This window comes from Orcinus orca, chromosome 4, assembly GCF_937001465.1.
Source record: "Orcinus orca chromosome 4, mOrcOrc1.1, whole genome shotgun sequence".
NCBI lineage: Eukaryota > Metazoa > Chordata > Mammalia > Artiodactyla > Delphinidae > Orcinus > Orcinus orca.
In genome coordinates this window covers 124,589,961-124,608,411 of record NC_064562.1, presented here as the reverse complement: position 1 = coordinate 124,608,411, position 18,451 = coordinate 124,589,961, and the positions used below count along the sequence as shown (strand labels likewise).

The 18,451-nt window shown below is 41.7% G+C and overlaps 1 protein-coding gene across 1 annotated transcript in view; it reads right to left on the bottom strand.

Annotated features, from left to right (window-relative positions):
* MCUB (mitochondrial calcium uniporter dominant negative subunit beta) overlaps window positions 1-11,134 on the bottom strand; it is a 90,201-nt gene extending 79,067 nt beyond the window's left edge. Inside the window, 1 exon segment of the mRNA XM_049709646.1 lies at window positions 10,968-11,134. Coding sequence (XP_049565603.1) covers window positions 10,968-11,063 — 96 coding nt within the window. The 5' untranslated portion in view covers window positions 11,064-11,134.
* Window positions 11,135-18,451: the final 7,317 nt, after the last annotated feature.

Below are 18,451 nucleotides of genomic sequence, written 5' to 3'. Positions count from 1 at the left end.
GGCTCCAAAAATTTTAAAGATATGGTACTTACTCTTCAGCAATTACTAGTGTACAGAGAAAAAGAATATTCATGGCGGAGCAGGCATGCTGGTAAGATACAGACACAAAAAGCCCTGATATAAGGGAGTGTACAAGTACCAAACGAGTAGTAAAATGAGTCAACTAGGCAGACACAGGAAGGAAAGATGGGGAAAAAAAATGGGCAGAGGGCCTGAGTATACATTTTTCCAAAGAAGATACACAAATGGCAATATGTACAGGAAAAGGTGCTCAACATCACTAATCATCAGAGAAATGAAAATCAAAACCACAATGAAGTACCTCCTCATACCTGTTAGAGTGGCTCCATTCAAAAAGACAAGAAATAACAAGCGGTGGTGAGGAGGTGGGGAAAAGGGAACCCTCCTGCGCTGCTGGTGGGACTGTAAATTGGTGCAGCCACTACGGAGAACAGTATGGAGGGTCCTCAAACAATTAAAAATAGAACTATCATAGGATCCAGCAATTCCATTTCTGGGAAGTGGAAATGAAAACACTAACTGGAAAAGATATCTGCACCCCCATGTTCACTGCAGCATCATTTATAATAGCTAAAACATGAAGACAACCTTAGTGTCCATCAATGGATGAATGGATAGAGAAAATATGGTGTACATATACACAATGGAATATTATTCAGCCATAAAAAGAAGGAAATCCTGCCACTTGAGGGGTGGGTGAAATGGATGAAGGAGGTCAAAAGGTACAAACTTGTAGTTATAAAATAAATAAGTCCTGGGGATGTAATACACAGCATGGGGACTATAGTTAATAATACTGCACTGTATATTTGAAAGTTGCTAAGAGTAAATCCTAAAAATTCTTATCACATGAAAAAAAACTGTAACTATGTATGGTGATGGATGTTAACTGGACTTATTGTGATGATCTTTTCATAACACATACAAATATCAAATTATTATACTATACACCTAAAACTAATGTAATGTTATATGTCAATTCTATCTCAATTTCAAAAAAAAAGGAGGAAAGATGATTTCCATCTAGTAATCAAGACAGGTTTTATTTATGAAAATGGTGAAGCCAAGGTCAGACTTTTAACCAGGAATAGAACATCGGCATGGCAGGTGAAGACAGCACAAGGCAAACTGTTATTTATGCTCTATAAAACATATTCCATCCACGAATTGGTTGTTTTTCAACTTCAAGTTTCAACCATCAGCAACCATGCTTTGGGCTTTTGTAGTACTGCTTTCTGTGAGCCTCCAATAGCATCGGTCTCATAATGCCTCTGGCTTTTCTCCTTTTTTTTCTTTTCCTGCTCTTCTGCTTTAATCCTTCCATTCAGAGACTTCTGGTTGGGCTGCTCTTCCACCGGACAAGATAAGGCACAAGCTAAGCTGCTGTAACAAAGAGACCTAGAAGCACGTGGGACTCAAGAGAGATGTTTGTTTTTCTGGTAGGTAGGCAGTTGAGGGTAAGAGGACACTAATGCCATCCAGGGATGCAGGTCACTTCTATCTAGTTGTCCCACCATCAGCTAGAGGGTTATATGCCTCCACAGGGTCCAGGCTGGCTCACCCCTTCCACATCTACATTGCAGCCCATGGGAGAGAGTAAAAGGTAGAAGAGAGAAATCAGTTTCCTAATTAAGGATGTGAACAGAAATTACACTTCTATGTCACATGAGATATCCAGAACTTGGTCACACGCTAGCTGCAAAGAAGGCTGAAGAACGTAGTATCTAGGAATGGTCCAATACACTAGAGCTGGAGTGGCAAGATTAGTTATACCTGAGGAAATAGGCTCGGAAGTAAGAGGATCACTTGTGTTTTTCAACATAATCCATCCCCAGTCTAATTTTTTAATGCAGTGCTCTCCAAACTGTATCCGGTCGACCACTCTCCTGGGAGAAGTTACTAGGAATGCTGTGGCGTAACAGAGATCTGTGATCAACCTCCTTCCTGCTCTCAGATCGTCCCAATGCCCATTAGCAAAGGTACGTAGTGAAGGAACACATCTAACTTGGTATGGCTTAACCCAGAATTCTTCAAACTTATAAGAAGAGGGAATTTGTTTTTCTGAAACATCTATTAACATCCTAGGAATCAATATCCTACAGGATATCAGTTTGTGATACAGAGTTTAATTTAATAAACATAATTCCTATAAGGTTTTAATATGGTATCTAAAGCTCTAATACAAGTCAAATCAAGGACCATACTTCCCAGAGAATACTTCCTGCTGCCTCATCAGAGTGCTTACTAGACCCCCAACTCCTTTCAGATTCCACCCTCTGTGCTTATGCCCATTCTTCCTACTCCAAATATGTCTGCTAAACCCTTCCTTACCCTGCTCTCAGAGCTTAGTCAAAATCTTACCTCTTTTCATCTCTTCAATTTCTAATGATGTTTCTTCTCTGAATTCTTTTAGTATTTGTCTCTGATGTTTGACTCTCATGAGCCAACTGGTGAACGAACACGTATGTATCTCTTTTACGTGTCTTGTCTTCCCCATAACTTTTAAGGATCTTCTCTGCAAGCTTTCAGATCTAGCATGAAGCACCACAACTCCTCCACTGAGATCTCAGGGCTTAGATAAGAGTCAAAACCCACTTTAGACACAAGGGAAATATGAGCAATTAAAATGCGACAGACCAGGGCTTGGCTCCGAAAGACCAAGAGCATGAGAAGTGGCACCTACATCTCAGAGTAGACGAACCTAACACCAGGATGGGGGAAATAGAAGCCAAACTTTCAGCTAAAACATTCTGAGGAATCAAGCCAGAACCAGCTCTTAGAGCTCATGAGGGTGACGGCAGCACAAGTTCAGGTAGCAGCTGGAACCTCCACTGCCATCCTGTTTACCCCCTCTGTCCCCAAAGTCTAGAAATGCTGGGACAGTGGCATGAATCTTCAGGATTTATCAAAAGTCCCTATTCAAAGACCTCAGATTCTAGGCTGTACAGCAAAAGAGATGAATGGCAACCACTATACAGGTTTACCGATCCAATATGTGAACATTCAACAGTATTCAACACATTTTGCTATGTACCCTGAAGGTACTCCCTTAACCAGCCACCAAGTTCTGGAAGGCCAATGGATGATAATCTTACTCATGGCAATTCCATGCTCTAGACAAATATGCCCCGCTTCTGCAGTGGTAACGGGGGCCTTGTAATAGGTAAAGGTCTGCATGTTTCTCAATGTCAAAAATTATATTCCTTTTTTTTTGGGGGGGGGGGGGGCGGTTTCCAAAAGGTTAATTTTATATTTTGCCCAGGAAAATATAAAATTGTATCTTACAAATAAAAATTTTTATAATTGATTTTAAAATTACCATTCTAGCTCGTGCACTACAACTGCTGAGCCTGTGCTCTGGTGCCCGCGAGCCATAACTACTGAGCTCACGGGCCACAACTACTGAAGCCCGCGCGCCTAGAGCCCGTGCTCCACAACAAGAGAAGCCACCGCAGTGAGAATCCCGTGCACTGCAACGAAGAGTAGCCCCCGCTAGCTGCAACTGGAGAAGGCCTGCTCACAGCGACAAAGACCCAATGCAGCCATAAATAAATAAATTAAATTACCATTCTATTAAGTTTTCATGACTGAGCTTTTAGTACCAATGATCTAACACTCTGAGAATCCCATTTAGGAAAGTCCTCAGTGGAGAAAAGCGCTGCCTTCCGCACATATAAACAATCATCCTAAATCACCACCACACTTTCAGAACAGCCAAGAAAACACTTACACGCCAGATTGTCCTTACAGAATTTATGTTTCACTAAACTATGTTGATTATGTCCTTTAAAAATCCTGACGTGAAAGCATATCTACAACAAAACAATTAACCAAATATAATTGAAGGCTGCTTTCTTTCACTAGAAAATACAACACATACAAAGATTACTTTGATTAACTTTAAAAAATCTTCCATATTCAAGCCCCATATCACAAAAGGTGGATAATAACGACTTAGGTGCCCCCCCTGGCTAGAGTCAGTGGGGAAGAGGAAATTGAGAAGTTCAGACCTGAAGAGAATACACCATTAAGGAGTCTATATGATATTGAGTTCTTTATCATCTATCCCTTCATTCCTCTACCCAACAAGCATTTATTATGCACCTACTGTGATGGGGCAGAAGCCATCAGAGATAAGGAGAAATTTGGGATTGACATGTGTACACTGCTATAGTTAAAATAGATAACCAACAAGGACCTACTGTAGAGCACAGGGAACTCTGCTCAATATTCTGTAATAACCTAAATGGGAAAAGAATTTGAAAAAGAATAGATACATGTATATGCATAACTGAATCACTTTGCTGTACACCTGAGACTAACACAACATTGTTAATCAACTATACGCCAATATAAAATAAAAATTAAAAAACAACCAAAGGGCTGAGAGAATCCAGGTGGGAAAATCATATGAACCCAACTAACTATAATACAGGGTAAGATGAAGTACTGCAGTTACCGTGGGAGTGAAAAGGAAGGTGTAATTAATTCTGCCGGCAGACACCTGCACAAACCACATTAAAAACTGGGGTGAGGTGGGGGTGGGTGGGTATTGGAACTCAGCCTTGGGGGATGAGAATTCAGGAAGGTGAAGAGGGAGGGTGATGGGGGCGGGGGCAACGCTGCCCAGGGAACATCATAAACGCCACCAGGGACAAGCCACAAGGAGAGGTATTAGTCCATCGTGGCCAGATGGAGGCCTCGCAGGGCATGGAGTGGCAGGTGGGACTGGAGGGATGAAGCCACACGATTTCTGGATCATCTGTTGCTTATGTTTTACAGTTGGCTTACCTTGGTTTGGCTAATAACAAACCCACAAAAGCGTATTTACAAGGTCAAAAGAAACCATACTTTCTCCTGAAAAACGAAAATTGCTTCATGATGCGTTATCTGAAACATTCCCAAAGCAGAGTTGCAGAAGTGAGCTATCAGACTATAAAATGTCACAACATATATCCTCTAGCAAGGGCTTCGACAGCCGATGCTATGCTGATCTGTTTGCACACATTTTCTTAAAAAAATTGTTTTTCAGGTTTATGGCCACATTACTGTCAGTCTCTCTAATAAAAATGCACACTTGTATTCCAGTTGCATTACTGGCGGAAAAAGCAGTTATTCATCAACAGCTTTTAAAATCCCCTCTTCAAATAGCCCACTCCCCTACTAGGGAAACTTATATACCAAAACAAAAGATTTAACAAAAGAGACAGCCACACGTGAACACACACACACACCAACACACATGGTCAGAAAAACAACAAGAATTCATCAAGAAGAATGATAACTTCTTTCCTCCAAACAGGTTCAGGGCATTTATTATTTATTGTTATGCCTAAGAGGTTGAAAATAAGCAAATCTATCTTTTGGTCCCAGAAATGAGATTTGAGCAATGCATTCATTATAAAAACACTCCTACTACAACAAAATAATTGAGAGTTCCCAGTGGAGTTAAATAATTTAGGATTACCACCTGTGTCCACAGCACTTTTATAAACCAAACCACCTACTCAACCTGGTAAATACCGTAAGACCCACAGACAGAACCCAGATTCATGGTGTGACCCTTGTCAATCTTGAAGACTTTTTCCTCCCTTAAGTCTGCCACAATAAAACACTGTGTACCTATAAGTTTCTTAATATGAGGTTCAATGTTTTATGTTACTTCTTGTTTCTGCTCACAGGCTGTAACAATTTCAACTCTAGCTCCATCTCTCACCTCTCTTTTCACTGCTCCCTATTTCTGGCCCTCAAATCAGAGATATTCTCTTCAATGGACTTTGCTGATAGTGCAGGTTTCACATATCATTTCTCACCAGTATTGTGAATCCTACATTGAGCTCTAATTATCCTCAAAAGAGCTACCAAACAAAAGCCTGGACTGCATGCCCTCCATCCCTGCAAACTAAGGTTAAAGTGATGTAAAATCAAATAACATCATTTATGAGTTAATTTACAGAATTAAGAAAAACTCAGAATTAAGAGACTTCACAGGACTTAGTAGTTGACCCAAACTCGATTTTTACCCAGGTGAGGAAAGTGGAGGTGGCAAGGAAAGAGGAAGATTTAGAACAGGTGAGGGTGGTAAGAAGAAAAAAGGTGAGAGGAGAGTAACCACCACCTTTAAGAGACAACAGTATTTGTGAGTTAAATCTCAATTAAAACAAAAAGAGAACCATAGCATCAAAAGTAGATTCTTAGAGCAACTCAATTCAGTGCAGTCAGTACGTGTGGAACACTTTCTGTGAGTGAAGCACTAAGCAGGCTTCCGCCATTAACTACGTAGAACATACCTGTTCGAACACCAAAGAGCTGACTTTTGAAATTTAATAAAATCTTATTTATGCACCACTTTTTCCCATTAAAAGAGATCACAGAAAAATGAGTGAGGATATGCATGGAGGGAAAAATGAAGGCAGAGAGGATGAAACCATAAGTATGGTAAATACATAAAAGGCATGTCACAAGGTCTTAAACATTTGTTAGAAGATGGGTTGAAAATCTGACCGTAAGCTTTCTGGCAGCCAGTGCGTAGAGAGAACACCTGTGGCTGTATACCTCACTGCATAATAAACCCCAAATCAGTTCAGGAGAAACCCAATTCTAAGACTAAGACTAGACAGCAGTTTCTTTCATGGGTCCCCGTAAAGAGTACCTCTTAACTGACTACCAGGTTTCACAGGCCTGTTTCTTAAAAGGTATGCCAATGAGGAACGTTTAGTAAAACATACGGGTGAGGGATCCCATACCACGCAGTCTAAATACCTAGCTCAGAGAACAGAGCTGGTATTTGTTTTAAAAACCAGGAAAATTAATACTGTGGTAAGTTAAATGGGATCAAAAATTAGATACTTCTAGAATACAGCTAAGATAATGCTATTTTATTATCTATTGGTTTATAGCCTGTACGTTAGGCCAAGATGTCTACTCTATAATGGCTTTAGGGTTCTAATGCTAGATTCTCTTGAATAAGCAACAAGTCACAGTTGACATCACTGGCCATGACAGAATTAAGTATTAGAGCAAGACAATTCTTAATTCCTAAGAGAATACTATTATGCCATGCTCGCCCCATGTCAAATAAATTCCAATTTCTTTTTAAACGGGAAAAGTTATTACAATCATTAGTTAAAACTGCCGCTTTACTGGCTGCCTAAGATCATAAAAGAGGATTTTCAACCATTAAGGCAAACATTCTGACACTGACAATATTTTATTATTTTATAATATTTACAACCCGCAGTAAAATAACAAAATGGCAATTTTAGAGATGGAAAGGGCTTTTGAGACCACTTAGACAAACCTTGTTTTGAAAAGGGAGTAAAACAGGCTCAAAGTAGACTGAATGACTTGGCTAACTTCAGGAGCTAAGTGGCAGGGCCGGGTTAGCCCTCAGATGTCCCAGTTGCCTAATACCAACTGAATTAGCTGCTCATTTCTATTCTATGAAGTAAATACATCTGGCTTTATAAAGCTATTAGATTAACCAAATTGAGCCTCTGGTTTTCTACCGTAGTTTCATAGGGACCTCATTCAACAAATATTTATCTGCCAAGCCACAAAATGATTTCCCAGCTTAGAGCTCGCTGTAAAACAGAATACTGGTAAATTGCAATAAACAGTAAAGTAAACCAAAAACAAGCAAAGGAAAAACCCAGCCCTAATACCTAAGTGCCGGGAAGGTAGTAATGTTTAACATTTAATAGACAAACCAGTCTTAAACTACTTTTGAGACCAAAGCATCCATGTCTTTTCTACAATGTAAGTACAATCACCAACATACAAATCAACCACTGTCCTCAGGAGAGAGCTCTGAAATGAGGATTATGGTACACAGCGCACCAGTTACAAACACATGAGGTAGAATCATAGGAACGTGTCAAACGAGGATGACACGTGTATTAAATTCAAAAGATGAAAACAACGAAAACAACTTCTAAATTAACATTTGGTGGTGGCATTATAACATGTATATGCTTTGTTTCTATGAGTTAAAAAAAAAAGCACACTCAATACTTAAACTTCTCTGCAAAGTACACCTGATTTTTTAAAAATTTTAAACATAGCCAATGTAGGGACCCAAATACTGTACTGGCGGCTTGAAATCACATCAGGGAGTCTCTCCAACTAAGTAGCAGAAGAACCAAATTAAGAAAGGCACAATCAGGCAAGAGCTTTCTGTTTAGTGATAATTTATCAGGCACCATGATCACTCAAAGCTGTGTCCTGGAGAACAAGACAGGCCAGCAGGAACTGTGGATTGCTGGGACAACCACTCAGCCACAGCGCTGCAAAGAAGCAGAGATGCTGTGACTGGAACGTAACCATGGACAACAGGCCGTGCCTTGGCCAAAGGTAATATGGCGTGCTCTGGCTCTCTTATGCTTCAGACTAATGTCCTTTAAAAAGCAATTCTGGGCTTCCCTGGTGGCGCAGTGGTTGGGAGTCCACCTGCCAATGCAGGGGACACGGGTTCGAGTCCTAGTCTGGGAGGATCCCACATGCCGCGGAGCAACTGGACCCATGAGCCACAACTACTGAGCCTACGCGTCTGGAGTCTGTGCTCTGAAACAAGAGAGGCCGCAACAGTGAGAGGCCCGCGCACCGTGATGAAGACTGGCCCCCACTCGCCGCAACTAGAGAAAGCCCTCGCACAGAAACGAAGACCCAACACAGCCAAAAATAATAAATAAATAAAATTTTTTTAAAAAAAGCAATTCTGCTATACTAAACATACTCATGTTGACAAACTTTTTTTCTACCCAAAAAAACACTGGCAATTACTCACCTACCATGTGAAGCATAAAAACTGTCTATTTTTCAAAATCACTAAATGCTCCTCTAAGGCACACTCCTTTCAGAAGAGGCCAAATATAACTGGGAATGCTTACTTGAGATACTGTTAATGACAAGTCCTTTCAAGCTAGGATTTCATGAGCTGTCAGGTCACATGTATCACTTCTTTTTTTCCTGCTGCTTTCAGAGGCTCTAGGGATCTGAATGTTTACAGCAAAAACGTATGGAAATAACACCTGTCTTTAGCCACAGGACTTTTCATATCAAATGGAGCAATCACAAAACAGTGAGACCTTAGAATGAAAGATGTCCCTACAACCAGTTAATCTGACTTGCAGAAAATGGTTTAGTAGCCCTACCTAAAACTCCTAGGCAGCCAGGATATTTCTGTCCGTTTCTTTATGGTACAATTTCAAAGAGCATATAAAGAAGCACACTCAAAGTTTCTCTTTATTCTTTGGGGGTCTTTAGTCAGACAAGTGAAATGATGGAAACATTTCTATTTCTAAGGTTCAGCAAATTGACTTAACAGCATGGACAGTCAAGACCTAAAACAAAAATCTGCAGATTAGAAACAGTCAAACATAAGGCTTCTTAAGATGATTCCCCTATGATTAAGCCTAATAAGCCCCACTGCATCACTTTCGACCTCTTTTAAAAGAGTATCCAATTCCTGCTGGGGCATGCAATGGCACTACCCTGGATAGCATCAGGTGGGAAACATGAAGAGTTTAGAGTTGATAATCTGAGAAAGAGCAGCCAGTCTTAGGATCCATAAACATTCTACTCAAAATGTTAAATAGATTTAACAGAAAAGTGAATCAATCATTTAAGTTTAAATGGTGTACAGTGAAGGGGGTTCCTTGTATCGGGTTGTCTTACTGTTTAGTATATCTTTGACTATAAAGTGCAACATTTATAATAAAAACACAAATTTCACAAAATGAAAAAAGCCTCTCTCTCCCATTAGTCTATTAAGTCTACCCTTTTACATTTTAAGAAGTTTGCCCCTGTCCTAGTTATAAGGAACAAAATGCCCTTCCTCATTCCCTTTCTAACATTCAGGGAAGGCATTTTAAAAATGCACTTAAACATTTCTCCAACCATTCCAAACTCTGAAGCCCTGAGAGAGCTGGAGGGGGAAAAAAAGAGAAAAATTAAAAGGATGTGAAAGTGACAAGATACTGGTAATGACATCGCTTACTTCTGCTCTTCTTGCAAAGTGCACAACTGGAAGAAAAAATAAATCTTTTCCCGGTTAACAATCTGAAACTGATTTATGAGGGTGGGGAGGCGGTGCTGGGAACTAAAACGCAAACCACGCTCTCCGCAACCGCGCACACCTGGAAGGCTCTAGTTTAAAGGCTGTCTTTCCTCATCAGGCTCAGAGTTTGGGCTCCTGGGCGCCTGTCAGGCTCCATCACAATCCCAATTACAATCAATACTTTCCCCCGTCTTCCTGTGTCTTTTTTAGTGCACATCCACTCTCCTCCCTCCTCCCAAGCGACGGCTCTTCACAGACCACAATACAACTGTGTCAGGCCAACCGTTACCCACCAACACACACTCATGATTCCCCCGACTCTCAAGTCTCGGAACAAAACGCGAATTTTTCTTCCCTCTTTGAAAGGGAGGTGCTCGCGGTTTTCAGGATGGAAATTCCACTCTCCTACGACAGTGCACACTCGGGGCAATCACTCTGCTCGCGCTACCGTTTTCTTAGCCCTTTTCGGCCACTTCGGTACCGACGATCGAGCCGACAGCAAAACGGCTCTGAAAACTTATTCAAGACCGTAGTTTGGACGCGGAGAAACTGCCTGCCGGGGTAACTGTGCTGCTCCCCGGGCCGCAGCCCCATGGTCCCCGCACCCCAACTTAACCGAGGTGATGCGCCGACGCACGTCCTTTCCTTCCTGGCCTTTCCTTCCCTCGGCCCCTGGGGGTGACCCCGACTTTGGACCCCGGGGCCCACTTCCGCGGCCCGGGCGACCACCTGTCGGGGTCCTCCCGCGCGCGAAACCGGGGAGCCAGCAAAACGCAGTGAACGTCCCGGCCGCCGGGCTTTCGCTCCCGCGGAAGTTGCCCCACGCAAACTTTTCCAGCCGCCTCCCCCCAGCTCCCCCCGCCACACGCCCGCCGGGCTCGGGCTTAACCTGGGGCATCAGCGGTTGCGGATGCGTTCGGCCTTGGGTTCCTGGGGTCTGCAGCAGACGCGCGCGCCAGGGCCAGGAGCCCCTCCGAAGCATCATTCCGCCCGGCGCAGGGCTCCCGCCCCAGTCAGCTGGCCATCCTCCGAGCCGGAAGACTGGGAGAGGGCGTTCCCGGTGGGCGCAGCCTCGCCGGGCCCCCGCCTCTCAGCGCAGCGCAGCGCGGGGCGGGCTAAAGGGAGGGTGTGTCACTCTTCTCTCCTCGTCTTCGCACGCAACTGGGCGCTAGACTGTTTTCTTTCCTCCGACCAAAATTTTAAAACGGAACGGGGAGAGAAAGAGAGCGCGGGGGAACCGCCCTTCGCATCTCGGGTTTCCAGGGGCAGCGCGGACGGTGGGACGGCCTCGCTTCTTCCAGTGGAAGCCCCTTCTGAAATGAACGAGAGCGGGCCCCTCGCACCTTGCGGGCTGTTGATTTCCAAACTCGCGAGTAATGCTGGGTACTCAGTGCCCTTGGGGCCGTCTGCTGCCTTCCACCCCGCCGGCAGGGAGGCGCGGGCCTGAGTGGCCATCTGAAGAGAGGCAGGGTCTCTCTGAAAGTTTCCCTCCTGGACTGAGAGGAAAGGAGGGAGAGAAGCAGGTCCACCAAGGCGCCACCTCTCAGTTGGCTCAGTGCGGGCTGCGGGCTGCGCTGCTCATTGTTGAGCGCTGTGACGGTCACCCCAGACCTACTTCTGCCAGACGTTTGCGGTGACCCACCCAGAGCTCTTTGGGACGAGCTCTCCCACAGTCGAATTGGCTTCTCCTTTGCAGCACGTTTTTAACTGAAGGAGCTAAGGAACAGGAACTGTCTTCTCGACAGCTGGGAAATCAAATGTTTTGTCTCGGAGACTTTTTGTTTGTGAAAACAAACACAAACCATTTAAGAGCAACCTAGTCCAACTTTCAAAGAGCTTACTTACAACAGAGTTGCTAGATAAAATACAGAATGCCCAGTTAAATTTGATTTTCAGATAAACAAAAAATAATATTTTTTAGCATAAGTATGTCCCAAATATTGCATGGGTCACACTTATACTTTTCTATGAAATATTTGGGATATACTTATACTAAATTATTTATTGATTATCTGTAATTAAATTTACCTGGGCATCCCGTATTGTTATTTGCTAAACCTGCAAGAGGCTTGAGTTAATGAGTCAAAGCTAGCAAACAGTGCAACAAGTGGCAAATCTCACCTGATGACGATCTCCTTTCTTTATTGAAAAAAAGATGTAAGTTCTATGATAGCAAAACCTTTGTCACCCCTTAAGGCTGATTCATATGTGTTAATGAGCATCTGTGTTTCAAAATACCGTTGCCCTGCACAAATAGTGACGCATTAAACATTAAGTCCACATGGGAAGTAATTTACCTTACCTGAGTCCTTTCCTTCTATCTGCTAGTGCTCCAAATGAAAGAGATTTGTCTACCGTGAATAAAGCTGCAATAAACATGGGGATGCAGGTATCTTTTTGAGATACTTATTTCATTTCTTTTGGATACATATCTAGTAGTGGGATTGCCGGATCTATATGGTAGTTCTCTTTTAATTTTTTGAGGAACCATTATACTGCTTTCCATAATGGCTGCACCAATTTACATTCCCACCAACAGTGTACAAGAGTTCCCTTTTCTCCTGTAGCCATAATATGGAAACAACCCAAGTGTCCATCAAAGGATGAATAGACAAAGAAAATGATATATAGGTGTTGTTTATACATATAATGGGATATTATTCACCGATAAAATAGAAGGAAATCCTGCCGTTTTGACAATATAGATAAACCTGAAGGACATTATGCTAAGTGAAATAAGTCAGAAAGACAAATACTATATGATCTCTCTTATATGTGGGAGCTAAAAAAGTCAAATCCATAGAACCAGAGAGTGGAACAGTGGTTTCCAGGGGCAGGAAGGTGGGGAAAATGGGGAGATGCTGGTCAAAAAGTACAAACTTTCAGTTATAAGATGAATCAGTTCTAACAGCCTAAGGTACAGCATGGTGACTATAGTTAATAGTACTGTATTATACACTTGAAATTTGCCAAGAGAGTAGATCTTAACTGGACTAACCACACCGAAAAACAAAGGTAACTCTATGAGGTGATAGATGTGTTTATCAACTTGATTGTGTTCATTCACAATGTATACATATGTCAAACCATCGCATTGTACATTTCAATATATACACTTTTTATTTGTCAGTTAATTATACCTCAATAGAGCTGGGAGGGGGTTGAAGAAAGAAGTTTTATTTGGAGAGAAATGGAGAAGAGGAGGAGAAAATGTCCATTTTGAGCACAGAATCTGCTGCTATATCACTCTAATACTCTTTTTCCAACAGGTTTTTTGGGGGCTACATTCCCTTCAATTGCCTTTTCATAGGACAACAATTTTGTAATACTTTCCATGGAGAGAATAGAAAAGATTAATGTCTTCTCTCTAGCATGCTGATTTGTTTTTACGTATCATTGAGAGTTTAGAAAAGTGTTTTTAAGCGTTAAAACTATTGGTAATGTCATGTTAATTCTTATGGTTGTTCTTAAATTGGCAAAAGTTCTATCAAGTGTTTTTCATACCTGAGCTGTAACATTTGGAAGCATAGTCCACAAGTAGCTTCTGAGTCATTCATTCCAAGCATCATTTCTTTTTTGTTGTTTTTTGGGGAGGTTGTTTTTGTGTGTTATTTTTGTTTGCTTTTTGGGCATCATTTCTTTTTACTAGCCACACACTCTGGTCACTTGGCACTGCAGGGCACATTCATACTGCATTGCAATCTCTGGCCCTGCACTTTTGTCACAGCAGTAAGTGAGAGGAGTATTCTTGGAAGTCATTCCTACATGGGCACGGTTAACAATACTTAATAATACATGGAAATCACTGTGAGCCACATACAGTTAACCCACTAAACCCGAAATACATGTATCTCCAACTCAACTTACTTTTTGTTGGATCTTGAAAATGGCCATGGCCACTCAGCCACCTGACACGAGGGGACATGTGTCAGAGGGGTGGTTGGAGAGGAAAGAGACAGTGAGTGGTCTTAATCGATTCCAGTTAAAATATTTTACTTTTAGAAATATTACAAAAACATCTCACCAAGTGAATGCATTGCTAGGGACCAACGCCTCACCAGGTGCCTTGGGAAAGGCTTGTGCAAGCGAAGACCCCTGAAAGCTTAAGCTAAATCAAATTCGCTGACACCTAAGTCATCAATACATGCTATTACTATTACTCCAAACCATTCCGTAACACTTAGTGCCTGCCTATTTTGTAGAACTTATCACACTTTTTATTTACATTCATATCTGGCTCTCCAGCTCAATTATAAATGCAGGGGCAGGTGCTCTGTCAGAGTGCCTGGCACAAGACCTGTTTTAAATTAGAGACTCCGTCAACAATGAATAGATGAAACTATGCCAATAGACAGGAAGAGATATTGCAAGAACAACTCAAAACCAATGCGACCGAAGAAAAGTCCGGGAGCTGTGGCTCCAGATAGGAAGGATAACAATATGCAGAGAAGAAAGAGCCCTGCCAGGGCTGTAGGACAAGGATCAGAGATCTCAGGACTAAAGAGATGGAAAACAGGTACAGGAAGGGCCTTTAAAACAACCAATGTGGGCTTCCCTGGTGGCGCAGTGGTTGAGAGTCCGCCTGCCGATGCCGGGGACACAGGATCGTGCCCCGGTCCGGGAAGATCCCACATGCCGCGGAGCGGCTGGGCCCGTGAGCCATGGCCGCTGAGCCTGCGTGTCCGGAGCCTGTGCTCCGCAACGGGAGAGGCCACAACAGTGAGAGGCCCACGTACCCGCAAAACAAACAAACAAACCAAAAAATCCAATGTGATTCCATTTATATAAGATGTCCAGAAAGGGCAAATCTATAGAGATGGAAAGTAGATTAGTAGTTGCCTGGGGCTGTAAGTTGGGAGTGAGGCAAACAAGGATGAGGAATCTTCTTTGGGGTGATGGAAATGTCCTAAATTGACTGGATTGTGGAGATTATTGCATGTCTGTAAATTTGCTGAAAATCATTTGTATACTTTGAGTGAAATTTGTGGTATATAAATGACACCAATAAAGCTGTTTATGGTTGTTGTTTTTTTTTCTGAAAAGGGAAAGCAGAGATTCAAATGTGAAGAGGTTCTAATATGTAAGTATATTAATGAACTAGCTCGGAGTAACTGTCCTGTCTCACCAAGATTCCCACACATTGTGGTGAAGTGTGTTGTGCACCAAAGTGATCCACGTGTACTGAGCCACCATGTGGACAGGGCAGCCCCAGTAGTCTTTCCATCTGCGGTGTCCAGAGCTCTCTCACTTTGCTGACCCCCCAAATTACTAGAGTGTGGGTCTAGTAAAAAGAAGCGACATGTGAAATGAATGCCAAGAAGCCGGTCTGTGGCATATTCTTCCCAATATTACAGCTCACATATGAAAAACACTTGAAGAATTGACAAGACATTGCCAATAGTGAGTTGTAAAGCTGAGACACTGTTCTAAACTATAATGATATGAAACAAAACAACATGCGAGAGAAAATTCTCTTTTCTATTCTCTCTATAGAAAGTATTGCAAAATTGCTGCCCTATGAAAAGGCAGTCAAAGGGAATGTAGCCAAAAAACTGTCGGGGGGAAAAAAGTATGACAGTGATGTGAGCGGCAACTAATTTTTTAAAATGTTTTATTTTGGGGGATTTTGTGCTTTAAAAACTTTTGTTATTTATGACTTATTTTCTCACTCTAAATATTCATTACCATGCCAATTTTGCATTCCTAATTTTTTATTATTTTTCTTAAAGACGGTCTCCCAAATTATATAACCTCAGGCTCCACGAAACTTGGATCTGCCTCTGTGGGTCAGGCATAAGCACTTGGTTTAGTTATTATAAAAACCTTACAGGGGCTTCCCTGGTGGCGCAGTGATTGAGAATCTGTCTGCTAATGCAGGGGACACGGGTTCGAGCCCTGGTCTGGGAGGATCCCACATGCCGCGGAGCAACTAGGCCCATGAGCCACAACTACTAAGCCTGCGCGTCTGGAGCCTGTGCTCCGCAACAAGAGAGCCCGCGATAGTGAGAGGCCTGTGCACCGCGATGAAGAGTGGCCCCCGCTTGCCACAAGTAGAGAAAGCCCTCGCACAGAAACGAAGACCCAACACAGCAAAAATAAATTAATTAATTAATAAACTCCTACCCCCAACATCTAAAAAAAAACAAACCTTACAAATTAACGTTATTAGCTCCCTATCACAGATGAAGAAACTAGTAGGTTAAGTAACTTATCTAAGGTCATATAGTCAGAACTCAAGCCTGGAATTGTATAACTATGATGCCAAGATTTTTCAACTCCAAGACCCCAAGATAACCTTGACCTTACATTGCCTGTCTCTTCTGACATCGCTTAACCACCTGACCTTTTCATAGCCGCAGCTGGGCTTAGGGTGCGGTGAAGGGAGGTGAATCAATTGCAGGGTCAAATCCTTTCTTTATTTTCAATGTTGATACTCTGTTCATCATAAATTTTTTGCATTAATTTCGATTTTTAAAAATATTACATTTAAATATTATCTCAATGACTGAGTTTTTTGGTGCCCCTTTAAATTTGGTGCCCAAGGCAAGTACCTCAGTTGCCTCACCCTAGTTTTAGCCTGGCATCAGATCCTTAATGAGGACATGAATATCCAGATTTGTGCTTTAACTTCTAATAAAGGTGGTCCCCAAATTTCCCCATTGACATTCATACAACTGGCCTTTGCAGCGTTATTCATTTATGTCCTCAAACTATCATTTGAGAACTCAGTTTTTCACAGATAGGCTGACCAGTAACGATACTGGATTATCTACCATTAGTATCACTTGCCTACCATTGGCAATGGGGCTAGATTCAGTCAAGGTAGAAGGAAAGTTTATTTATGAAAAAAGTTTTATATTTATGTCACCTGGTCTTACTTGTAAAATCATCTGAATCCAGCAACTTCTCATATATCCTCCGCAGATGCCAGTAGCACTGGATTGCAGAGGCGGACTGGCTAAGGGGTCCCCTCGAGTATCCTACTTGGAGGTCCCTACGCTGATTGAATTCTAGAGATAACTAGAGAAGAATATTCCTAGGCTTTCATTTTTAACAGAGTCATAAAGAACTTAGTACCCAAATGAAAATACATATTATTTTCAAACTCTGTAGGGAAGATTGATAATATAATGACCGTATGTCAGGCCTCAGAGGAAATCTCAAAAATATTTTTTTAACTTCCTCACATATAAGCTTTATTCATGAAATTAGAAGGTAAAGCATCACTACCATTGGAATTTGAATAACACACTTATTAAAAATATTCATGGATTAAGTAGGAAATAAGTGGAATTTGAGAACTATTTTAAAACTGCATAGCAATGAAAGCACTTAATATCAAAAGGTTCACTACTCAGGAAAATGTATAGACTTAAATGCATTTATTAGAAAACAAGAAAGTCTGAAAGTAAACTACGCTTACAATCTAAGAAGCTATAAAAATAGCAAAACTAAGCCTAAAGGATGTAGTGGGAAGAAAATGATAGTGGTAAAAGCAGAAAATGAATCAGACTTCCTCTACCCTTTTTTCTAAAGCAACGTCTCCCCAAAATAGAGTGAGTCAATAAAACCAAAAGTTGTTTTTTTTTTTTAAAGGCACCAAGACTGACAAAACTGACACAAGAATGATGAAGAAAAAAGAAGGAATACATATACATAACAGAAAGGATAGAAAAACTAACCCCCAGTAATTGCTTATATCAATCAATTTAAAACTATAAAAACCAAACTTGGCTCAACAAAGAGAACCTGAAGAGACCAGTAGTCATAGATTGAAACAGTGTTTAATGATCTACCTGGAAAAACGTCCCAAGCCCAGAGCTTACTGGGCCAGTTCAACCAAAACTTCCAAAATAGATAATACCTATCTTATATACCTAAACTTTAGCTAACTGATATGAATTGCTCCAAAGCATCAAAACAGATGGGAAGCTATCCAATTCATTTAACAAAACTAGCATAATGCTGATATCAAAATGAAACAAGTAAACACGATAAAAGCAGGTCACAGACCAATCTTACTTATAAAGGAAATAAAACAGATCTTAAATGAAATGTTAGCAAATGGAACCAGTAGTGTAATAAAAGAATGATCAAGTAAAAATTGATCCAAGCTGCCAGGGTCAATTCCTAAATTTCACATTCTCTTAATCCAAACACGTCCCATCTGAACTGTGCTGGGGGCTGCTTTATTCATGAATTGTTCTCTTCCGCCTCCTACCGTAGGCTGGCTGGCCGTCTCCTGTTCACATCACCCCTCTGTTCAAAGCCCTTTGAAGGCATTACACCTTTCAGAATGAAACCCAAAGGCTTCACCATAGCCCGCGAGGCCCTAAAAGATAAGTCTGGCCGCACTACCTCCTACTCGTTGCC